This window comes from Pyrgilauda ruficollis, unplaced genomic scaffold (genome assembly GCF_017590135.1).
Source record: "Pyrgilauda ruficollis isolate IOZ18807 unplaced genomic scaffold, ASM1759013v1 scaffold117, whole genome shotgun sequence".
NCBI lineage: Eukaryota > Metazoa > Chordata > Aves > Passeriformes > Passeridae > Pyrgilauda > Pyrgilauda ruficollis.
This window is the reverse complement of record NW_024509988.1, coordinates 1087292-1110360: the sequence shown is the minus strand read 5'-3', so window position 1 is coordinate 1110360 and position 23069 is coordinate 1087292. Positions and strand designations below refer to the sequence as shown.

The 23069-nt window shown below is 64.3% G+C and overlaps 4 protein-coding genes across 5 annotated transcripts; 3 read left to right on the top strand and 1 right to left on the bottom strand.

The window, feature by feature from the left end:
- The first annotated feature begins 596 nt into the window (after positions 1-596).
- Positions 597-4801, top strand: RPL13 (ribosomal protein L13). The gene is made up of 4 exons (XM_041483552.1): positions 597-835; positions 2289-2462; positions 3728-3784; positions 4604-4801. Exons 2-4 carry the CDS (start codon positions 2439-2441, stop codon positions 4760-4762), a joined length of 240 nt encoding a protein of 79 aa, XP_041339486.1. The 5' UTR covers positions 597-835; positions 2289-2438; the 3' UTR covers positions 4763-4801.
- Positions 4802-7445: 2644 nt separating this feature from the next.
- CPNE7 (copine 7) lies at positions 7446-13279 on the top strand. The gene is made up of 15 exons (XM_041483936.1): positions 7446-7652; positions 9625-9807; positions 9902-9976; positions 10385-10459; positions 10527-10610; positions 10699-10788; positions 10931-11029; positions 11373-11459; positions 11569-11628; positions 11708-11841; positions 11965-12019; positions 12169-12220; positions 12288-12421; positions 12616-12901; positions 13242-13279. Exons 1-15 carry the CDS (start codon positions 7446-7448, stop codon positions 13277-13279), a joined length of 1659 nt encoding a protein of 552 aa, XP_041339870.1.
- Positions 13280-15648: 2369 nt separating this feature from the next.
- LOC121362782 (sulfotransferase 2B1-like) lies at positions 15649-17747 on the bottom strand. The gene is given in 7 exon segments (XM_041484598.1): positions 15649-16064; positions 16140-16320; positions 16400-16494; positions 16567-16693; positions 16838-17046; positions 17464-17677; positions 17679-17747. Coding segments are annotated over 7 exon segments (996 nt in total). The 5' UTR covers positions 17733-17747; the 3' UTR covers positions 15649-15948.
- A 74-nt stretch (positions 17748-17821) lies between these two features.
- On the top strand, positions 17822-22788 carry DPEP1 (dipeptidase 1). 2 transcript variants are annotated; one of them, XM_041484610.1, is made up of 11 exons: positions 17822-18373; positions 18746-18874; positions 19836-19968; positions 20162-20294; positions 20371-20521; positions 20612-20681; positions 20938-21114; positions 21188-21272; positions 21344-21419; positions 21564-21699; positions 22339-22788. In XM_041484610.1, exons 2-11 carry the CDS (start codon positions 18762-18764, stop codon positions 22513-22515), a joined length of 1251 nt encoding a protein of 416 aa, XP_041340544.1. In that variant the 5' UTR covers positions 17822-18373; positions 18746-18761; the 3' UTR covers positions 22516-22788. The 2 variants fall into 2 exon arrangements, with proteins under 2 accessions (XP_041340544.1, XP_041340552.1); XM_041484618.1 differs by having other exon boundaries at positions 18361-18373; positions 18725-18874.
- Positions 22789-23069: the final 281 nt, after the last annotated feature.

Sequence of the window (23069 nt, the reverse complement as noted above, 5' to 3'; positions counted from 1 at the left end):
AATAACAATAATAATAATAATAATTTATCATTAGAATATGATTATAATAGATCATGCTGCTACCCCGAAGGGCAGCAGGGAGCAGGGATCCTGCTCGGGGGTTGGATGGGGATTTCTCAGGATTTGGGACCAGCCCAGCCCCTGCCCAATGTCTGTCCCACTGCCCCGCCCAGGAGGTGCTGGGCACGGAAGAGGGCATCGAGCGGCTGCTGCCGGGCGAGGCTGGCTGCGGCCCCGCTGCCCGTGGCCCCGTTCCGTGTCTCCGCTGCCCGTGTTCCGGTGTTGATATCACACCTGGAACTCCAGTGTTATGTTTGGCCCCTCATTGTATGACAGACATTAAGGAGCATGTCCAGAGAAGGGAGTGGAGCTGGGAGGGGTCTGGATCACCAGGAGCACCTGGGGGGCTCAGCCTGGAGGAAAGGTGACCACAACTTTCCACAACTGCCTGAGAGGAGGGGGTCAGGCTCTAGGGAACAAGGACAGGAGGAGAGGGAGCAGCCCCATTTTGTGCAGGGGAGGCTCAGGTTGGATGTCACAGGGAATTTCTTCCTGGAAAGGGTGGTCAGGCCTTGGCAGGGGCTGCATGCAGCACTCAGTGCTCTGGGCTGGGTTGATAAGGTGGGGGTCGGGCACAGGTTGGGCTCCATCACCTGAGGCCTTTCCCAAGCTGCTGTGACCCTGCCATTCCAGGAGGAAGGCTCGCCAGGCCAAGGCTCGCCGCATCGCCCCCCGCCCCGTGGCTGGGCCCATCCGGCCCATCGTGAGGTGCCCTACCATCAGATACCACAAAAAGGTCCGTGCTGGCAGAGGCTTCAGCCTGGAGGAGCTTAAAGTAAGTACAGAGCATCGATTCAAAGAGTCAAAGTCTGAGCTCAGCTGCTTCTCCTGTCCTGCACAGGGTGACTTGCTCAGGTGTTGGTACCTGCTAGGGAAGGCTGTGGATTTCCTGGCTCTGGGAGCAAGGAAAGATGGTCTTAGCTGTGATGGTGGAGTGGGTGTGTGAAGAGTGCTTTGAAAGATAAATGTCTGTTTATCTACTGAGACTATAATTAAAATCTTGTTAAAATATAGCTAAAATAAGGGAAATTTAATTTGGATATATGAAAGAAATTCTTCCCTGTGAGGGTGGGGGGGGCTCTGGCATAAGGTGCCCAGGACAGCTGTGGCTGCCTTATCCCTGGAAGTGTCCAAGGCCAGGTTGGATGGGGCTTGGGGTAGGGGAAGGTGTCCCTGCTCATGGCAAGGGATGGAACTTAGAGATCTTCACTGTCCTTTCCAACCCAGTCTATTCAGAGATTCTATGAAACCTGAATTCTGAAAGAGCCTTGAGTCTCCTAAATTCGTTTGGGAGAGGGAGAAAACTAAGATTGTCTTCATTAAATTGTTTCTTTATGAAACATTTTTTTGCTAACTCTAAATATTTTAGCCAGTATTTCCAGTTAAGGACCAAGTAAACTCAGTTTAGTTCTAAGAGTAGCAGGAGATGTTGTAGCAGGAGGAAATGCTACATTCAGCACAGCATCTCGGAGTAGCTGGAGTAATAACAGTTGGATTAAAGCCCAGATAGATGGATTAAAGTGGGAAGTGTTTCCTGTCCTCTGTTCCTTGTCCCTGTGACCTGCCCAGGTGTGCTGAGCTGGTGAAGGTGGTCTGCAGACCCCCCTGCTGTGTCTGTGTGATCAGATTCCACATCAGGGCTCGCTGGCAGCACCAGCTGCCTCTGCGCCTGGTTCTGTGTCTTAATTAAAGCATTTATAACTGAAATTGGTGCACTGAGGCAGGGAGATTGTTCTTCTGGGTGCCAAATACTTCATTACTTTTTTTTTTTTAATTTTTGGGTAATGGTGGAACACAAAGCAGGATGCAGCTGTTTGTCTTCAAACAGAAAATTAGTTTTTTGTTTAAGGCAGTCTAAAAAAACAGTTAGTTAATGGTTGTTTCAGATGGTTAGAAAAAAATCCTGATTTAATGGAGCTCCCAGTGCTCAGTGAACCAGAGTTGTCCACGAGCTGACTCATAAACATCTGTCTGAATCCAAGTTTAGATGTGTCCTGCAGGGGTTGCACTTTGCTGCTCTAGGGAGATCCACCTGCAAAAATCAGCCTGAGCAACATTTTAAGCACAAAGATACACCAGGACACCCTTTGTTGGCGGCACAGTTGGTCCCTCAGCTGATGCCCAGCCTTCCTCCCGAGCTTGCATCCCGTGCTGGCAGTGCTGGGATCCCTGCCTGGCTGTTGGGAGCTGTGGGATGCTGACACTGCTCCCTCCTTCCCTCTCCTCAGCTCGCTGGCATCAACAAGAAGTTTGCCCGGACTATCGGAATCTCCGTGGATCCCCGGAGGCGGAACAAGTCCACCGAGTCCCTGCAGGCCAACGTGCAGAGGCTGAAGGAGTACCACTCCAAGCTCATCCTCTTCCCGAGGAAGCCAGCCATGCCCAAGAAGGGAGACAGCTCTGTGAGTACCCAGCTGCTGGAAACGTGTCCTGTTCTGGGAGGTTTGGTGTTAGGCAGAGCTCCTGAGCCTTTTCCATGGTGTGAGCCCCGTGGTCCTGAGCCCAGCACAAGGCCAGGCCTGGCAGGGTCGAGTCTTAACAGGGCATTCTGGGTTGCAGTGGCACTTCAGTCATTTGGCTGAACAGCTGCTGGCTTGTTTTGGTGCTGATTCCTGGAGCTTTGCTCCTTGCTCAGCCAGTTGAATTTTACTTTAGAGAGCTAAATTGTCACAATGGCTGGAAATTCCCCTTGGAGTCAGTCCTGCTGGTGGAGGGCTGAGGGACAGGCTGTGAGTGGCTCCAGGGCTGTGTGCCAGCCAGGCTCCAGAAGGCGATTGTTATTGACATTCAAAAATGGTTTTCATTAAAACCTCTCCAGGATCAGAGCAGAGCTGTGTTCCCTGGGTCTGCTGCCAGTAGATCCAGGGAACACAAGGGTGAGTTCAGACTGTCCTCCCATCTTGTGGAGAATCTGGCAGCTCCAACCCGCTTAACTCCATCTTCAGAGCAGGGAGGAAGAGCCTGGAGCTGAAACACTGATTCAGATGTGTTTACTGGAAGTCAGCTGTATTCAGTAAACGTTCAGTCATTTTTGTCTGATGACATGCTCTTACAAGAAGCTGGAATCAATCTGAGAAGGAGTTGCTGAGGAACGTGTTGGGTGTATATAAGCTGTGGGGGCTCAGCTTGCAGAAAAGGAGGCTTAGAGAATGGCCTCAGTTTGTGCCAGGGAAGGTGGTTCAGGTTGGACATCAGGAATTTCTTCCTGGAAAGGGGGGTCAGGCATTGGCAGGGGTTGCCCAGGGAGGTTTGGACTCCATCCCTGGAGAGTCCCAGGAAGGAATGGATGTGGCACTCAGTGCTCTGGGCTGGGGACAAGGTGAGGATTGGGCACAGCTTGGACTGGATGATCATGGAGGCTTTTCCAACCTAAATGATGCTGTGATCCTGTGTGAATTGAGAGCAGCACAGTTGGTGTCAAAGCTGTCCCAGCTGGCAGAGCTGTGGCCGCTGCTGCTCTGGCCGGATCCGGGCACAGCGTGGGTCGCTGGTGCAGCTCAGCGGTGCCAAACGCTCTGACACGCTGGCTTTGTTCCATTCGGTGCTACAGCTCCTGGCAGGATCATTAGCACCGTGTTTGAGCTGGTACCTGCTGTGCTTCAGCTGAGGTTTTAGCCAGGGAAGTTTAAATTCTGTTCTTCTAACATTCCCATCTTCTGTTGTGCAGCCAGAGGAACTCAAGATGGCCACTCAGCTCACAGGACCTGTCATGCCCATCAAGAACGTAAGTGTCATTTAATCATGGTCTGCGTGTGATGTGATTGAGGTTGGACTTGCAGAGAGGATTCGTTCCTTGCTGCCTCACAGCTGGGGATGGCTGCCTCCAGCTATTGCCCATCCTGGATCAAAAAAAACCAGGAATAAGTCTTTGAGAGGACTGTGAAATTGAGGGTGCTTTAGGTTCAGCTGGGGTTGGAGTGCTCAGGCAGGGTCTGTGGTCACCATTTGTGCCTAAATCCTCTGCTTCCCAGAGCTGCTGTCAGTTGGTGTCACAAACCTCTTGTCATTTCCTACAACTCCATGACAGGATTTTGAAGCTGGGAGGGGGGTAAAGCTCTCCTCCCAGGTGACAAGTGACAGGATTAGAGGAAACAACCTCAAGCTGTGCCAGGGGAGGTTTAGGTTGGATATTAGGAAAATTGCTTGACTGACCAGGCTGTCCATCCCTGGCACAGCTGCCCAGGGCAGTGGCAGAGTCCCCATCCTTGGAAGTGCTCAAAAAAACACGTGGATGTGGCACTTGAGGACATGGTTGGTGGTAACCATGGTGGTGCTGGGCTGACAGCTGGGCTCTCTATTAAAGGTCTTTACCAAGCTTAACAATGCTGCGATTCTGTAAAGCCTGACTCAGGTTTCCCGTGGTGCTTGTTTTCATTGCTGCTGCACTGAGGAGCCCGCGGGAAGGCAGATCCCGGCGGAGCAGGCTGAGGGCAGGGCCTGTAGATGGCACGAGCGCTCCGTTCCCGCTGTTCCTCGCAGGGATGGTGGTGGGAAGCCTCGGCTCCGAGGGGCAGCCTGTGACTGTCTGGCGCTCTCTCCGCAGGTTTTCAAGCGGGAGAAGGCGCGTGTCATCTCGGAAGACGAGAAGAACTTCAAGGCCTTTGCCAGCCTTCGCATGGCCCGGGCCAACGCCCGCCTCTTCGGCATCCGCGCCAAGCGCGCCAAGGAAGCGGCAGAGCAGGACGTGGAGAAGAAGAAATGAACTGTTCTCCCCAGAACTGTCAATAAAGAGCCCTACAGAGCCCGGTGTGCTGTGGTTTTGGGGCACATGTGGCGAGCGGAGCCGCCCCGTGTGCCCGTGGCAGTGCAGGGATGTGTTCCAGCGTGGGAAGCCTCGTTTGCTGTGATTGGAGGCTCCACATTTCCCTGACAGCGAGTTAAACACCTGCCCTGTGCCCACTCCTCTGCCTTCTCAGGGCTGCAGCCTGGGCTGCCTCCTGCTCTGATTCTGAGGGGCTTTGGGGATTCCCTCTCCATGCCAGGCGTTGTCTCCTGCCCCTTCCCTGTCTTCCATGCCAGTATTCCTGGTTTGATGATTTCCACACCTCTGTGTCAGGCAAAGCTGTACAAGTTGGGTGTTGTGGTGGGGGGCTTTCCCCACTTTTGCGGGGGTACAGGGGAAGCAAGGTGTGGCCCAGCCCCTCAGCTGAGCTTGGGTGGAGCCAAGTCCCAGAGCTGGACTGTGCTGCTCTGCCATCCTGCACTCCCTGGCCCTTGGCTCAGCCCCTGCTGCAGTTCCAGGGCCCTTCTAGCCATTTCTTCATGGACTAAAGGCATCCCTTGGTAGATGTGGCACTTGGGAACATTGTGGTGGCCTTGGCAGTACTGGGGAGAGGGTGAACTGATCTTTTTCCATCCCAAATGATTCTGTGATAGTTTAAGTGGTGCCACGGGAGCTCAGTAGAAGCTGGGGGGGTTCTGGCCGATCCTCGAGGCTGTTGGGGGGATCCCAGGGTCTGCCTGTCCCTGGGCAAGGGCTGGTGGGTCACTGGGATGTGTTGGTGGGATTAGAGCTGCTCCAGGAGCACTCACCCAGCCCATCATTGTTACGATGGGATGGGATGGGATGGGATGGGATGGGATGGGATGGGATGGGATGGAGCACTCAGTGCTGGAGTCCTGGCACAGCTGCATGCTTGCTGGGCCATTCAAAGAGGCAAGATGTGCCTGGTGAGGTGTTGCCTGTGTCCAGTTACCACGGTGTCCCCCCAGCCCCTCTGCCCAGCCGTGTCCTGCTGTGGGTTGGTGCCTCCTGCCCTACGGAGCCGTGCTGGGGCTGTGGGGGGAGTGGGAAGAAGAGTGGCCTATTTCTGCCAGGCAGGCTGGGGATTAGCTCCCAAAGCCCGGGCCCTGCGGTGCCCTCGTGCTTGTTAGCCCTATCTGCTTTTTAATCCCTCCAAATTTGAGCTAATTACATCATCTTCCATAAAGCTGGGTTGACAGCACCGCAGTGCTGGGGGGACAGGGATGGGTGGGGGGTCCCGGGTTGGGGCCTCAGCCTATGGGGTTCCATGTGCATGGGATGTGGGTCTGGATGCTCCAGCATGTGGGGAGGGCACCCGGTGGGTTTGGGGGGACCCCAGCCTTGTGCTTGGGCTGTTGGCTCAGAGTGTGGGGGGCCAGGACCAAGGTGGCCTTGGGTACCCCATGGGGAGCAGCTGGGGAGGGTGGGGGGCGGTGGCTGTGCCATGGGGGTCTCACTTGGAGCAGGAGCTCCTGCCCTGGCACAGCCAGCGGTGCTGGGCACCCTGCGGACCCCGCTCAGCCCCGGCGCGGGGTGGGCTCCGCTCCGGAGCCGGCAGCGAGGCAGTTAACGGAGCTTGTCATCCATCTCCCTCTTAGGGCTCCGCTCCCGAGCTGCAGCTTGAGTCAGTTGTGTGGAGGTGGCAGCGGCAGCAGCTCCGGCGGGCACACCGGCACGGCGGGCACACCGGCACGGCGGGCACGCCCCGAGCCAGCCCCTGCCCCGCCGTGCCCCAGCCCAGGCCACCAGCACCCAGGTGAGGGGGCGACGGGCAGGGTGGGACCCGCTGTCCCCTCCACTGAGCGGTGGATGATGCCAAGGGGTGCCCGCGATCCCGGGGAGGGGGACGGTGCCCACCGGAGCCATGTGCCCGGAGAGGGCCTGGGCACTGCATGACTTCCCCGGGAAACTTCGGCCGGGCTGGGCATGCGAGGGCACAGGTGGGCAAGGGCTGCTCTGCCCATGCCCTGCCCCAGCCAGGAGCCCCCAGGACCTGCGGGTGGGGCACTGGGGCCGGGACTGGCAGAGCCCCTCGCTGCCCCGTCAGGCAGCATCGCCCGGCTGAGTGCTGCCAGCCTCCGGGGGCAGGGTGGATGTTGTCCCCAGCACGGGGGGAATCCGTCACCTGGTGCCACAGACACGGAGCTGGTGTCCCCGCTCCCCTCCGGAGAGCCCTGCCCAGGCGGGGGGTGCTGCCCGCAGGGACTGCAGGGGGTTTCTACTCCACAGCCCCACACGGGGCACTCCAGGGTGGGTACCCCACCCCACTCAGGTCCCCCCTCCCCTCGGGACACATCCTGCCGCTGGGGTGGGGCTGGGACAGAGCTGGGCACGGCCCCGCAGGACCGTGTGAACCCCACACAGCTGTGCCCGTGGTGCTGCCCGGGACTTGGGGATACCCGGGCCGTGCACGAGGTGCCCAGCTCGCCCCACTGTGCTTTGGTGCCTTGCAGGGCCCCGCGGAGCCGTCGGGACTGGAAGCGACCACCCCTCCCGGAGGTGTCCTGGAGCCCCCCTGCCCCACGCGTGTCCTGCCACCGGGGCCGAGCCTGGCACCGTGGGGCGCCGTGCCCCGGGCATGACGGGCACCTGCCCGGCTCCCTGACGGCGCCCGAGGCCGCGGCCGCCCCGCTCGCCCCCCATGCCCTTCGCCCACGGGGCCGCCGGTGCCCCGCCGCGCCCGGCCGGCATGGGCGACGTGCCCGAGCCGTGCCCGCAGGCCCCGCTGGCCGTGCTCTCCAAGGTGGAGCTGCGGGTCAGCTGTAAACACCTCCTGGACCGCGACACCCTCAACAAGTCGGACCCCTGTGTCCTGCTGCTGATGCAGTCCCAGGGCCAGTGGATGGAGGTAGGAGAGGGGGGCACTGCTGGCACCCACCGGGCAGGGCAGGGCAGGAGCCGGGGCGCGGCGGGGCTGGGCACAGGGCGGGGGATGTAGGGGGCTGCAGGAGATGGTGGGGGGCGAGGTGCAAGGTGCAGAATGGGGGTCAGGGTGCAGGAGTTGGCGGGGAGCAGGGTACAGGGTACAGAGCAGGGTGCGGGAGACAGTGGAGAATGGGGTACAGGGTGCAGAAAGGGGTTCTAGGTGCAGAACAGGGTGCAGGGTTCACACCAGGGTACAGGTGCAGAGCAGGGGTTCAGGAGATGATGCAGAGTAGGGTGCATGGTGCAAGACAGGTTGCAGCGTTCAGAATGAGGTGCAGGGTTCAGACCAGGTGCAGGAGACAATGAAGAATGGGCAGCTGGGTGCAGAACAGGGTCAGGGTTCAGAAGGGGGTACAGGGTTCAGAATGGGGTGCAAGGTGCAGAGCAGGGTGCAGGGCTCAGACCAGGGTGCAGAGCATGGGTGCAGGATGGGGTGCAGGAGATGATGCAGAGTAGGGTGTGCCGTGCAGAACAGGTTGCAGGGTGCAGAACGGGGTCGGGGGGTGAGGCAGGGTGGGCAGGGCACTGTGGGGCACCCGCAGCCTGTGGGGATGGTGCTAACGCTGGGTCACATCCCGCCCACTGGGGCTGCTGTGGGGAGCGGGGTGGGCGTGGTGCCCACCGCGTGTGGCTCCCGAGTGGCTCCAGTGCCCCGGGACAGGGACAAGGGACACCTCAGCTCCCCCCGGGGTGGCTCAGGGCTGCAGGGCTGGTGCTGACACTGGCACTGGGGCTGATGCTGGCAGTGGGGCTGGCAGACACCGGGATGCACTGGGGCTGGCACGGCTCCTTCCATCCCTCCCGTGCTGGCACCGGCGGCTCCGCTCTAATCGCGGCCGCTCAGCCGGCGGATTTAGCGCTAAATCCCTCGGCGTGTCATCGACTCCGCTCGAGCCAGCGCGGAGCCGGGGAGGGGGGGGACGAGGGCACCGTGCCAGCTGCGGTGTGCTGTGCCATGCCAGACACTTGTACCCGGCTGTGCCACAGTGCTCTGTGCCACACTCTGTGGGCTGTGCCACGCTCCAGGCTGCGCTGTGCCAGACACCGGCCAGCTCCAAGGGGCAAGAGGGTCCCTCCTGAGCCACCTTTTGGAGACAGTCCTGTCCCAGCTGGCCTGTGTGCCCCAGACAAGGCACCTGCATCTGGCTCTGCCACTGGCTCTAAGGCCCTGGGTCCAGAGGGACCGAGGACCCAACAGCCTCATCCCCAGAATGAGGGGCTGGCAGTGCCCACGCAGGAGGGACACGGCTGGCCGTGGCAGGGTGGCAGCAGTGTGGGCTAGACAGATGATGCTGGACTGGGCAGGCAGGGGCCAGGGGCTGGCAGGGTGCCCTGGCCAGGATGTGTCCCCTTGAGTCAGCCCTGGCAGGGACGGCTGCGGGGGAGGCTCCGGAACTGCTCAGCACCCGCTGCCAGCACGGCCAGGAGCTGCTGAGCACCCACTGCCCACTGGGGCCATCAGGGCCGGTGACCCCCAGAATGGGCACAGCAGCTTGTCCTGGCACCAACCCATTGCTGCTGCTCCAGCAGAGCTGTGGCAAAGCACAGCCAGAGGCAGAGTATCCCCTTGGATGACCACAGGGAGCCCAGTGGGAGCAGCGTCCCACACCCAGGGCTGGTAGGGCTGGAGGCTGTGGGGGGCACAAGGGGCTCCTCCAAATGCCATTCACTCGGGCACAGCTGGTCCTTCCCTGCATTCCCTGTTCCTGCACCCCTATCCCTTCATCCTTCACTCCCCCATCCCTCATCCCTGTACCCCTCAGCCTGGCATGTGCCATCCGTTCATCTCCCCTCACAGCAGCCCACACCCCACATCCCAGCCCCCCCACGCCCCTGGGTTCCCACATCCCTGCGGCAGCTCTGGCCCCCCAAGGCCCTGTGCCAATCCCTCACAGGTGGATCGCAGCGAGGTGATCAAGAGCAACCTGAACCCCGTGTTCGCCAAGATCTTCACGGTCGATTACTACTTCGAGGAGGTGCAGAAGCTGCGCTTCGAGGTGTACGACAGCCACGGCCAGGCCGGCGTGGGCACGCACGATGACGACTTCCTGGGGGGCATGGAGTGCACCGTGGGGCAGGTGAGCCTGGGGACCCTCCCCGGGGACCCCGCGGTGCTGTCCCCTCCCCGGGGACCCCGCGGTGCTGTCCCGTCCCCAACGCTGGCTCTCGCAGATCGTGGCACAGAAACGGGTGACGAAGCCGCTGTTCCTCAAGTACGGGAAGTTTGCGGGCAAGTCCACGATCACGGTGAGCGCCGAGCCCGTGCAGGGGGTGGGTGACACCGGGGTGGGTGACACTGAGCAGGGGCACTGGGGTGGCACCAAACAGAGGGTGGCACCGGGATGGGGCGCACAGGTGACATGGGGCTGGAATCCTGGGATGGCACCAGTCAGGGCACACGGATGGCACAGGACTGGGGTACTGGGACAGCATCAGACTGGGACACCTGGGTGGCACTGGACTGGATCAGTAGGGTGGCACAGACTCTTGGGGCTGGGGAGGGCTCAGGGTCCCTGATGGCATCTGCTGGCCATCCTGAAGGTCCCTGCTGTGCCCGGGAGGCACGTGGGACCCTGTCCCCTCCCAGGGCACCACAGGGAGGTGGTGGGCAGGGGGGCAAAGCTATGCCAGGCTCTGAGCACCCACCCTCCTCAGATCATCTCGGAGGAGATCTCGGGGAACAACGGCTACGTGGAGCTCGCCTTCCGCGCCAAGAAACTGGATGACAAGGTGAGCTGGGTGCTGGGGGGGAAACAGGGCAGGGTGGGCATTGCTCTCCCTCATCCTCCTCCCCCAGGACCTGTTCAGCAAGTCAGATCCCTTCCTGGAGATCTACCGCATCGACGACGACCGCAGCGAGCAGCTGGTGTACCGCACCGAGGTGGGGCCACGGCGGCACCGCGCCCCGGCCGCCCCACCGCCACCCCGGGGGCTCCCCGGCCCCGCTGAGCCCCCCACCCATCCTGCAGGTGGTGAAGAACAACCTCAGCCCCATCTGGGAGCCCTTCAAAGTCTCCCTCAACTCGCTCTGCAGCTGCGAGGAGAAGAGGAAGCTGAGGGTGAGGAAGAATGATGGGGACCTCTATTCCTGCCCTGGGGGCGTCAGAACTGCAGCTTCCCTGGGGCTGTGCTGGGGACCCCCCAGTGCTGGGGACAGGGCTGAGCCCCCCTGGTGCCAGGGCTGAGCCGTGCCCGTCTCAGTGCGTGGTGTGGGACTACGACTCGCGGGGCAAGCACGACTTCATCGGGGAATTCTTCACCACCTTCGAGGAGATGCAGAAGGCCATGGGGGAGAACAAGGTGGGACATGGGGACACGGGGATGGCCTGGGGTCACCCTGTGTGCTGCCAGCAGAGCCTGTCCTAGCAGCCACCTTCCAGCTCCTCCTCTGGGTTTGGCACCATTTTCTTCTCTCTGCCCTCCTGTTTGGGGAAGGGAGGGTGGGTTTGGGGTCTTCTGGGGAATCAGTCACGGATGGGGTGGCTGGGAGTGGGGGAAGGCAGCTGCACCGTGGGGCTCTGGGGGTGCAGGGTTATTGGGCCACGATGTTCTGGGGCTGTGGGGTGCAGAGTGGCACGGGGGGTGCCCGGGCTGGGCCGTGCCCCGGCGGGGGCCGCAGGCAGCGCGGGTGCCGGTGCCACAGGTGCAGTGGGACTGCATGAACCCCAAGTACAAGATCAAGAAGCGCAACTACAAGAATTCGGGGGTCGTGGTGCTGCTGGACCTGAAGGTGAGCGCCTGGGAGCTGTGCCAGGCTGTGCCAAGCCATGCCAGGCTGTGCCAGGCCATGCCCATGCCCTGGTGTGGGGCACAGCCGCCGACTCAGGTCCCTCTGGAAGATCCACAGGGTTTACTCCTTCCTGGATTACATCATGGGCGGCTGCCAGATCCATTTCACGGTGAGCAGCGTCCCCTCCCCAGCCAGCAGGGACCAGCAGTGGCCCTGCTCACCCTGGGTGACCCCCCTGTCCCCACCAGGTGGCCATCGACTTCACGGCCTCCAACGGGGACCCCCGAAACAGCTGCTCCCTGCACTACATCAACCCCTACCAGCCCAACGAGTACCTCAAGGCGCTGGTGGCTGTGGGTGAGATCTGCCAGGACTATGACAGGTTGGTGGCTCTGGCGGGTCCCCCGGGGCCACACACACTGGTGACACCCACCTCGGGGTGAGATCTGCTGGTGACAGGCACTTGGTGCTGGCCCCAGAGCTCCTCATCCCCCTTTCCTTGCAGTGATAAGAAATTCTCAGCTCTGGGCTTTGGTGCCAGGATCCCCCCCAAGTACGAGGTGAGGGGGTCTCAGGGCCCTGTGGGACCCCAGGGATGTGCTTGTCCCTCTGGGTACCCTCGGCTGTGGCACTGCTGGGGCTTGGCACACGCTGGGGGCTGGGGTAGGGGGTGCACCAGCTGCCCCCTCCCCTTCCTCCCTCCCTCCAGGTCTCCCATGACTTCGCCATCAACTTCAACCCCGACAATGACGAGTGTGAGGGTGAGTCCAGCTCCAGCGGGGCCGGATCCACGGCTGGGATGCCCCTCACCCCTCGCACCCCCCACAGGCATCCAGGGCGTCGTGGAGTCCTACCAGAGCTGCCTGCCCAAAATCCAGCTCTACGGCCCCACCAACGTGGCTCCCATCATCTCCAAGGTGGCTCGCGTGGCGGCCGACGAGGAGCGGACCAAGGAGGCCTCGGTGGGTCCCTCTGCCCCCGCCGGGGCTGGGCTCAGACCCTGCACACTCGAGACACTTGTGGCTGCTCCGGCGAGGGGCTGGCAGCGGGGTCAGGCAGCCCCCCGAGCATCCCTGTCCCCCAGCAATGCTCCATCCCTGTCCCCCAGCAATGCTTCATCCCTGTCCCCCAGCAATGCTCCATCCCTGTCCCCCAGCAATACTTCATCCTGCTGATCCTGACGGACGGGGTGGTGACGGATATGGCGGACACGCGGGAGGCCATCGTCCGCGCCTCCTACCTGCCCATGTCCATCATCATCGTCGGCGTGGGCAACGCCGACTTCACGGACATGCAGATCCTGGACGGGGACGACGGTGTCCTGCGCTCCCCCAAGGGCGAGCCCGTCCTGCGCGACATCGTCCAGTTCGTCCCCTTCCGCGAGTTCAAGAACGTGAGTGGGGCGGCCACGAGCTCCTGCCTTCCCCCGCCTGCCCCTCCCGGTCCTTCCCTCCCCTCCCGTCCTCTCCCGGTCCCTGCCGTCCCTTTCCATCCCCTCCGGTCCCCTCTTTCCCTCTCCCATCCATCTCTTCCCTCCCGTTCCCTCCTGTCCCCTCCCGTCCCCTCCGCACCCGGGGCGCAGGGAGCCGGTGCCCGCGGCTCAGCCCGGTGTCCCGGTGTCCCGCTGCTCAGCCCGGCCCCGACCCCAGCCTGGGCTCCCCGCAGTGAGGGACCCCCCAGCCCCAGCCTCCGTTTTCCCTAGTGAGGGACCCCCGAGCCCCGACTCCAGCCTCAGTTCCCCTGTGAGACACCCCCAGTGCCCCCCAGCTTTGGTTGCCCCAGCGAAGACCCCCGGCCCCAGTCCCAGCGTGCCCCAGTGAACCCCCCCTCTCCCGGCGTGGCCTGGGGACACGCGGGGTCCCCGCCAGGCCCAGCCCTGCCACAGCCCCCTCCCCGGCTGGGACATGGGGAAGGTCCCGGCCCCAGTGCAGGACGCCCCCAGCACTGCTCGCTCCCGGTGGTCTGTGCCCCGTGAGCCGGACCCACCCTGCTGTCCCCTCGGTCCCCCCGCTCCCCGCTTCTCTGTCACTGTGATATTTGGAGGCTGCATGATCCCCCCAATAAAGCACCACCCCTGTGCCATCCTCCTGCTCTCTGGGTGCCGACCCCACCCTCCGGGGGTCACTCGGGGTGGGTGGAGAGGCTGGCAGCCCCTGGATGCCGCCGTGTCCCCTCGCGGTGACACCGTGCTGCCCCACCCGGTGATAAGAGCTGAGGGCAGCCCCAGCGCCCCCGTTTCGGGTGCCCGTGGCCGGCAGCGTGCCGGGAGCGCCGGAGCAGCCGCGGCTTTGATGTGCCAGAGCTCGCCCCGCTGAGCCGCGGCCCCGAATCCAGGGCACGGAGCGGGGAGAGACGGCAACGGAGCGGGCCCTGCTGCCCGGCACACGGCCACTGCCACGTGCTGTGTGCCATGTGCCCTGTGCCGTGTGCCGTGTCCCCTGTGCCATGTGCCCTGTGCCATGTGCCCTGTGCCGTGTGCCGTGTGCCCTGTGCTGTGTGCCGTGTCCCGTGTGCCCTGTGCCGTGTGCCCTGTGCCCTGTGCCGTGTGCCCTGTGCCGTGTGCCCTGTGCCGTGTCCTCTGTGCCGTGTCCCCTGTGCCATGCATCCCCTGCCACACTGTGTGCTGTGTGCCACATGCCATGTGTGCCGTGTCCCACGTGTCTGTTCCGTGTGCCACACGCGGTGTGCTGCATGCTCTGCCATGTGGCACGCAGTGTGGCATGCTCTGTGTATCTGTTCCATGTCACATGTGCATTGTCATGTGCCACATGCTGTGTGCCTTGTCATGTTCCCTGTGCCATGTACCATTTGTCATGTGACATGTTCCATGTGCCATGTTCCGTGTGCCATATTCCTTGTGCCATGTCCTGTGTGCCCTGTGCCATGTGCCATGTTCCTTGCGCCCTGTGCCATGTTCTATGTGCCACGTGCCATGTTCTTTATGCCATGTGCCATGCATCATGCTGTGCCACGTGCTGGGCACTGTGCCACCCTCCTGCCACGCGCTGTGTGCTGATGCTGCCAGCGTGGTGCCAGCAGATGCTCCTGGCAAGGTGACATCCCCAGGGGCAGGGTGTGCCCAAGGCCACCACGGGGACTGAACTGGGGCCTGGCACAGCCTCATGGGGCAGGGGCTGCCTGGGAGCCGCCATGCAGGTGCCACCGAGCTGGGCTCCAGGATGCTGCCATCTCCCTGGGTGCAGGGACAGATGCCAGGCTGGCCCCTGTGGGTGGCACTCTCCGGGACAGCTCTGCTGGCCCTTGGGCACTGCTGGCGGCACCAGGCACGGGCAGGGGCGCGGTACCTGCTCCCCCATTCAGCCCCTATTTATAGCTCCTGATTCATCCCTTTACGGCGGGATCCTGGGCGTTGCCGTGGAAACCCAAACCTGCCGCCGGGAGGCTGCAGCAGGGGCCAGCCCTGGCACCCCAACCCTTGGGGACAGAGGGGACCCCAGGGTGGGTGCAGAGGGACCCCAGGGGCTGGGAGTGCCCCGAGACACACGCCGGGTTGTCCCCGCCGGCAGGAGGGGCTGGCGGAGGTGGCAGGGTTGACAAGGCTAGCAGAGGGGGCAGGAGTGGCAGGACGCTGGTGCCACTGTCCCACAGTGCCACAGAGCCCAAGGAGGGTCACATCAAGGTGGGCCAAGCCCCCACCCCGCTCACCCTGCAGGGGCAGGGTAGGGAAGCCAGTTCATTGTTGGCTGAGCCTCTGCTGGCCGGGGGCTGCACAGAGCAATTCCTGTGGGAAATCCCCAAATCCAGGGGAGCGTGGCAGGAGAGGGGCCGGGGGCTCGGGCTGCTGCCTGCCTGGGAGACCCCAGGGGGCTGGGAGGGTGGAACAAGCCCCTCGGTGCAAACACCCCGGCAGGGGACATGGGCAGGAGGAGCGTCCAACCGGGGTAGTCGGGGCAGGGGGCACTGGAAGGGGATCTGCTGGGAGGGAGACTCCGGGGTGGAGAGCCCTGGATCCTGCCGAAGGAGCCAGCTCCGTGCCACGAGCTGTGCTGGCAAGCCCTGTCGCCGTGCTGTGACCCCGGCCCGGCCCGTGCTGCCCACCCGGTCATTGCCCCCGGCCGTTAATGAGCTCCCCGGGGATGCGTCCCCACCCCGATGTGCTCCTGATAACAGCAGCTCTTCCCGCTGCCGCCGCTGCTTCCCGCCTCGCAGCCGTGGGAACAGCTGCCTGCCTGGGAACAGCAATAAATATTTATTTCCTCAGGGCGGGCTGGGAGGGAAGAGGGGTCAGGGCCACGCGTCCCCGGCCGGGGGGAGCAAGGCCACGGGGATGGCCACAATGCATGGCCGGAAAAGTTCCCCACCCCCAGGGAGGAGAGACGCTGCCTGGCCCCCCACCAGACCCCCCAGCCCCGTGGGAGCCCCTGGCGCCGGGGTGACACAGGGGGTGTTTTGAGGGGGGCCCTGCAGGGTCTCCATGTGGTGGTTCTCAGCAGCTGGGGGCTCCGAGTCCCCCCAAAGCCCGGGTCCTTCAGGCCATGGGCCATTGCGAGGGCAGCTCCGTGTCCCCCATCTCCTCCTGGTAGCGCCGGTTGAAGAGGGCGTTTTGCTCGGGGGAGAAGTGGCTGCGCCAGTCCCCCACCACCCCTGTGGGACAGAGGGGACAGCAGTCAGGGGTCCTGCACCCGCGGTGCCCCACCGCCCCCCGCCGACGCCCCTCACCCTTGCGCATGAAGCGGCCCTGGCTGTGGTCCATGATCTCGGCGGGGATCAGCGAGTAGTTGGCCATGGCGTTGTCCCGCATGGCGGAGAAGCTGCAGTGCTGCTCCAGGGCTGCCAGCGTGCCCGGGGCCAGCGGGCACCCCAGGAAGCTGCTGAGGCGCTGCGCCGTGCCACGCAGGTCCTGGGGAGGGAGCACCGTCAGCACCGGGCACCGGCGGGGACGGGGACAGGGACGGGGACGGGGACAGAGCGGAGCTCACCTGGTGCAGCTCCTCGTAGGTGACATAGAGGATGTCCAGGAGGTGCCGCTGGCCCAGCCAGCCCTTGACGTGGTCAAACCAGGAGCCGTAGTGCACTGGGGGGAGGCGGGGGGTGATGGGGGGCCCGAGGCTGAGTCCCCCCCGTCCCCGACTCCCCCAGTCCCTACCTGTGCCCTCGAGGAACTGCGTCAGGAAGGCATCGAAGGAGCTGGGGTCGGGCAGGAACTTGGCCAGGTGGTGGAAGTGGTAGAAGGAGACAGCGACGTCTTTGGGGTTCCTGGCCACGTAGATCACCTGGAGGGACGCAGTGTCACCCCCACAGCTGGGGGATCCCCCTCCACCCGCTCAGAAATCCCCCAGCGTTTCCCTGGCTGTGGGAAGCCCGTGGGTGTGGGATGTCCCTGCAGGGACCCCCCGAGCCCTGGGGACCCCTCTCACCTTGGCCCGGCTGCGCTGCAGGGCGGGGGCCAGCACGGGGGCGGGCAGGTGGGTGGTGAGCAGCCGCGGGGTCTCGGTGTCCCGCAGAGCCTCCCGGCAATAGATCTGCTCCAGCCAGGGCGCCCTCTCCCAGTTGGGAATGGTCTTGGCCGGGCGGGCATCGCCGAGGCTGAAGAGCAGCGTCAGGATCTCCTGCATCCAGGTGGTGCCTGCAGAGGGGGGTGTCAGGGCAGGGCTAGGGCACCACGGCATGGCATGGCATGGCACATCACGGCACTGGACTGGCACGGCTAGCACGGATTGGCACGGCAAGGCACGGCTCAGCCCGTCCTGTCCCATCCCATCCCGACCCCTCCTGTACCAGCGGCTGGGCTGGCAGTGCCGTGTCCCCCTCCCTGAGCCCGCAGGGACACCAGCCTGGGGCTGGGGACAGCACGGCAGCAGGACCGGGCTCGGGGCAGCACCTCCCGGCCAGGGGTCCCCGTGCTGTGCCAAAGAGCGGCCGCGGGGACCAGGTCCGGGTGTCCCCAAGCCCCCCCATCTCCCGGCTCCGGCAGAGCTCCCCGCTCCAGCCCGGGGTGCCAGCCCCGTCCCCTCGTTGTCCCCGTGTCCCCCCATGCCCTCACCCGATTTGGGGTAGGTGGCGATGAGCACGTCGGTGGGGCGGAAGGTGAAGGCGGCGGCGAAGCCGAGGGACTCCTGGGTGTGGAGGTGTCCGGGCAGGGCGATGCCCGCGAAGGTCTCGGTCACCTCCATGCGCTCCATGGCCCGGCCGGGCGGGACGCGCCCGGAGCCGCTTAAATAGCGCTGAAAGAGGAAGCGGCCCCGGCGGGCGGGGGGCCGGAACCCCCCGGCACATTCCTGCCGGGGAGCCGGGAATCCGCGCTGGGGCCATCGCCGGGAGAGCTGCTGGCAGGGGCTGGAGACACCCGGGATGGGATGGGAGGGGTTGGGATGGGATGGGTGGGATGGGTGCGGTGGGAGTCCTCCCGTCCCTGACCCACCGCCGCAGCCGGGAGAAACGTGGGGGCCGCGTCACCTCGGGACGGGGGCCAGGATGCCGAGCGATGCCAGCCCCACACCGTGCCCACCCCGAGCTCCCCAAGGCTGGCACCGGAGCAGGGGTTCCCGTCCCAGCACAGCCCAGGATGAGGTGTCCAGCTGGACCAGCCATCTCCACGCGGCTCCATGCATTCCCAGAAGCCCCACCAAGGCCCTTGCTGGGAAGGACACCACAGCTGGAGCCAGCAGGGATGCGCAGCATCCGCAGGACAGCGGTGCCTCAGTTTCCCCTCGGGACGCTGCAGCGGGACCGGAGCGTGGGGGACCCAAGCGAGCAAGGAGGACCAGCAGCAGCCCCACACCGCGGCCGTGCCACCCCGGCTGCTCGCCCCCGGGCATGTGGCTGCTCCGGCGCCATGCAGGGCGGGCTCTGGGGTGGCTGGAGCCCATCCCAGCCCCGTCACCGCACGCAAGCCGGAAAAGTTAATTCACAGCCGTCGCAGACAGGGACTGCCCGAGTGTCCCGGGGCCGGGGTGAGCGGGGCCAGGGGTGCCGGGGGTGCCAGGGATGCTGGCGGTGCCAGTGCTGAACTGGGGGTGCCGGGGAGGCTGAGGAGAGGATGGGACTGGCTCTTTCCCAACCCAAAAAAATCTGGGCTTCATTAGACGGATTGGGAGCGTCCCCGCGGCTCGGAGCAGAGGCCGAGGCACGGCAGAGTCACCGGGGCCGGGCTGGGGGAGGCCGCGGAGCCCTGGCACTGCCAAGCGGGCACAGGGCACCCAGGGAGGGGTAACGCGGCTCTCCTGGTTATTCATTGACGGCGGGAGGGGACGGAGCAGCGCGGGGCAGCCATCCCAGTGCGTGTGCTCTCACGGTGGTGGCAGGTCCCCCCTTGTCCCCAGCAGCACCCAGCAGGAGAAGATGCCAGGCGGGAGCGTGTGGGCGCTGGTGCTGGCGCTGGCGCTGCCCAGCACCGGACAGCAGCACCTGGAGGAGGCCGAGCGCATCATGAGAACCACGCCGGTCATCGATGGGTGAGCAAAGGTCACCCGGCCCCGCGGCTGCTCCCTCTCTGTGGGAAAACCCCAGCTGGGAAACCCTGCTGGGACAGCTCGCTGGGGGATTCCGGGGCCGGGCACCCCAGGGCTGTGCGGGAACAGGGAGCAACTTTCCCAGGGGATCCCCGTGCCAGGCACCCCAGGGCTGTGCGGGAACAGGGCCCAACTTTCCCAGGGGATCCCCGTGCCAGGCACCCCAGGGCTGTGCGGGAACAGGGCCCAGCTTTCCCGGGGATCCCGTGGGACCGTCAGTGCACCGAGGGGATCCCCGGTACCCAGCGGGAGCGGGCAGGGTACCGGGAAGCCGGGGTTAGGCTGAGCTGGGGGAAGTTCCTGCTCGGTCCTGAGTGATGTCCCTGGTTCCTTCTTGGGACCCTCAGGAGGCTCCGGTCCCCTGCAGCATTCCCTTGAGGAGCAGCGCTGTGCCCCTGGAACAGGGAGAGGGCAGGGGAGCCGGGGAATGTGGGACCGTGACAGGAGCAGGAAATGGCACCCAACCCAGACCTGCCACTTCCCCAGTGGCACGGCTGGGTGTGGGATGTGCGTGCCAGGATGTCCCTGCCGTGACATCCCTGTCGAAGGGATGTTGGGCTGGCTCCCCTGGGTGTGAGGGTGATGGTGTGTTGGAAAGGTGCTGGGGAGGGTCCTCCGGGGGGTCCCACATGGCACTGTCCCCTGGCAGTGGCCTGTCTCCAGTTCTGGGCTGGAACGGCTTGGGTGGCTTTTGGCTGAGGGGACAGGAGGGTGGACAGATGGACTGAGGGGGGTGGAGGATGGATGGATGGATGGATGGATGGATGGATGGATGGATGGATGATTGGAAGAAATGACAGCCAGATGAGGGGACTGTGTGTGGCCAGCCAGGGGGGTGGACAGCCTGAGGGTGAGTGGGCAGAGGGTCAGGCCACTCCTCAGTGCCCACCCTGTCCCCGCCCAGGCACAACGATCTGCCCTGGCAGCTCCTCCAGAAGTTCAACAACCAGCTGAGGCTGCCAGCAGCCAACCTGACAGTGCTGAACGACACCCACACCAACATCCCCAAACTGCGCCAGGGGCACGTGGGCGGGCAGGTGGGAGCACCAGCGTGGGCACTGGGGTGGGCAGGGACACCAGGGAGGGCACCAGGGTGTGCATTGGGGCTCTTGGGACAGCAGGACTGTCAGAGACACAGGGGTGGGCAGCGGGGTGGGCAGCAGGGTGGGCAGCAGGGTGGGCAGTGCCCGTGCTGACGGGGTGCCCGTGCTGGCGGGGTGCCCGTGGCAGTTCTGGTCGGTGTACGTGCCCTGCGAGACGCAGAACAAGGACGCGGTGAGGCGCACGCTGGAGCAGATGGACGTGGTGCAGCGCATGTGCGACATGTACCCCGAGACCTTCACCTGCGTCACCGACAGCAGCGGTGAGCACGGGGACCAGGCACCGGGGTGGGGGTTACGGGCCTGCCCGCCCCGGCTGACGTCCCTGCTCTCCCGCAGGTGTCCGGGAGGCGTTCCGGAACGGGAAGGTGGCCAGCCTCATCGGGGTGGAGGGCGGCCACTCCATCGACAGCAGCCTGGGCGTCCTGCGCACCCTCTACCGCCTGGGTGCCCGCTACATGACCCTCACCCACAGCTGCAACACCCCCTGGTAGGACCCCGGGGGCACAGAGGGTGGCAGCGCTGGCATGGGGGGTGTGGTCACAGGTGTGGCCACTCTGATGCTCTCCCTGCTCTGCAGGGCTGACAACTGGCTGGTGGACACCAACGATGAAAATCCTGTGCACCACGGCCTCTCACCCTTTGGGAAGGTGAGGATAGCATCAGCAGTGGTGTCCAGGAGCAGTGGCATTGGAAGGATGTGGTACTGGCACCCACTGGCCCCATGCTGGGTGCAGTGTTCCATCCATCCATCCATCCATCCATCCATCCATCCATCCATCCATCCCTCCATCTCCATCCATGCATCCCTCTGTCCCACCAGCCAAAATCCACCCAAGCAGCTCCAGACATCCCCATAGGGGACCCCTCCCCTGCACTCCCCAGCCTTGTCTCCTGTCCCTGTAGATGGTGGTGGAGGAGATGAACCGCCTGGGCATGATCGTGGACCTGGCCCACGTCTCAGTGGACACGATGAAGGTCGTGCTGAACATCTCCAAAGCCCCCGTCATCTTCAGCCACTCCTCTGCCTTCAGCCTCTGCCAGCACCGCCGCAACGTGCCCGACGACGTGCTGCAGCTGGTGGTGAGCGTGGGGGCACGGGGCAGGGACAGCGGGGGGCTCTGGGGGGCTGGGGACTCAGAGCTGTTCCCCCCAGGCCTCCACGGGCAGCTTGGTGATGGTCAACTTCTACAACGCCTACGTGACCTGCAGTGACAAGGCCAAGCTGTCCGACGTCGCAGGTGAGGGGGTGCCCAGGTGGGAGGGGGTGGCAGTGACCCCCCTGCCCTGCTCACCCCGGTGTCCCCCCCAGATCACCTGGACTACGTGAAGAAGGTGGCCGGTGCCCAGGCTGTCGGCTTCGGGGGGGACTACGACGGAGTCCCAGGGTAAGGGGTGCATCCCACCAGGATGGGATGGGACAGTCCCCACCACGGGGGCTTCCTGAGGGCTGGGGGTGTCCCCCCTTGCACCCTGTGTGGGCAGCTGGAGGTGCTGGGGGCGACCCAGCTGTGAGCTGCGGGGTGGCACAGGGTCCCCACTGGCCTGGAGGACGTCTCCAAGTACCCCGCGCTGGTGGCCGAGCTGCTGGCGAGGAACTGGACGGAGGAGGAGGTGAAGGGAGCCCTGGCTGAGAACCTGCTGCGGGTCTTCAGCAGAGTGGAGGAGGTGAGCAGGGCACGGGAAGCACGGGGCACGGGGAGGTACAGGGCAGGGCACACAAGTGGCACTGGGAGCACCGGGAGTGGGGACATATGGGACATGGGGACACGTGGCACGGGGACACTTGGGGCAGCAGACACAGGTGGAACATCAGGGCATGTGGCACTCGGGAATTTATGGGGACACAGGGAGGCACGGGGACATGTGGGACACCGGGATATGCATGGGACGGTGCGGGGTGGCACAGGGACATGTAGAGTGGCACAGGGACATGCAGAGTGGAACAGGGAAATGCAGGGTGGCATAGGGACGTGCGGGGTGGCCCAGGGAGGTGCCGGGTGGCACAGAGAGGTGCGGGGTGGCGCAGGGAGGTTCCGGGTGGCACAGGGAGGCGTGGGGTGGCACAGGGACGTGCAGAGTGGAACAGGGAAATGCAGGGTGGCATAGGGACGTGCGGGGTGGCCCAGGGAGGTTCCGGGTGGCACAGGGAGGTGTGGGGTGGCACAGGGACGTGCGGGGTGGCACAGGGATATGCGGGGTGGCACAGGGATATGCGGGGTGGCACAGGGACGTGCGGGGTGGCAGGGGCTCCGTGCGGACGGGCACTGCCCCTCACAGCGGGAGCCCCCCCTGTCCCCACGGCAGGTGAAGAGGAGCCTGCAGGGCATGGCTCCCCACGAGACCCCCATCGCCTTCGAGGAGCTGGAGGGGCCGTGCAGAACCAGCTACGGGTACTCCAACGGCGCCGGCACTGCCCGGGGCCCGCCGGCAGCCCTGGCGCTGGCGCTGGCACTGGCCCCGCTCCTCGCCGTGCTCTCCTAGCACCCGGCTGCCACCGTGGCCCTGGCACCGTGCCCAGGGCCGCCGGGCGGGGCACGATCCTGCGCTCCTTTCTGCCAAACCTGCTGGCAAAATAAAACCGTGGCTCGAGCAGTGCCGGCAGCGAGCGTCCGTGTGCGGCTCTGCGGGACCCCGCGCCACGGCCCGCCGGCTCCTGCCTGGAGATGCTGGGACCCCCGGCATGTCACCGGCCACCAGGCATGCCACCGGCCACCCCGGCATGCCACCGGCGGGGCAGAGCAGCGGGGTCCCCGCGGTGCCCGCCCCGGCACACCGGGAAGCTGTAACCGCACCGGGAGTGACACATCCCGGCAACACCTGGCCAGGGTGGCTGCGGAGCTGCCTCCGCAGGATGCTTCAATTAATCATTAGTTAATTAATTGGCTACTTAATTATCTCCTTAGCAATTTCCTCTCACATTCAGGAACAGCCTGTCTTCGGAGCGGAGGCGGGAGAACAGGCAGGAGAAGGAGAGCCATCTTCCTGTGGCGTTCGGGATTTGGCTGAGGCGCAGCGCCCGTCTGCCAGCCGGGCAC

Coding starts and splice junctions, on each gene's coding strand:
- RPL13 (XM_041483552.1), top strand. CDS start 2,439: ATGCCCAAGAAGGGAGACAGCTCT. Junction 2,463..3,727: donor CCAAGAAGGGAGACAGCTCT/GTGAGTACCCAG, acceptor TCTGTTGTGCAG/CCAGAGGAACTCAAGATGGC. Junction 3,785..4,603: donor CTGTCATGCCCATCAAGAAC/GTAAGTGTCATT, acceptor CTCTCTCCGCAG/GTTTTCAAGCGGGAGAAGGC.
- CPNE7 (XM_041483936.1), top strand. CDS start 7,446: ATGCCCTTCGCCCACGGGGCCGCCGGTGCCCCGCCGCGCCCGGCCGGC. Junction 7,653..9,624: donor CCCAGGGCCAGTGGATGGAG/GTAGGAGAGGGG, acceptor AATCCCTCACAG/GTGGATCGCAGCGAGGTGAT. Junction 10,789..10,930: donor AGGAGAAGAGGAAGCTGAGG/GTGAGGAAGAAT, acceptor TGCCCGTCTCAG/TGCGTGGTGTGGGACTACGA.
- DPEP1 (XM_041484610.1), top strand. CDS start 18,762: ATGCCAGGCGGGAGCGTGTGGGCGCTGGTGCTGGCGCTGGCGCTGCCC. Junction 20,522..20,611: donor CACAGCTGCAACACCCCCTG/GTAGGACCCCGG, acceptor CCTGCTCTGCAG/GGCTGACAACTGGCTGGTGG. Junction 20,682..20,937: donor GCCTCTCACCCTTTGGGAAG/GTGAGGATAGCA, acceptor CTGTCCCTGTAG/ATGGTGGTGGAGGAGATGAA.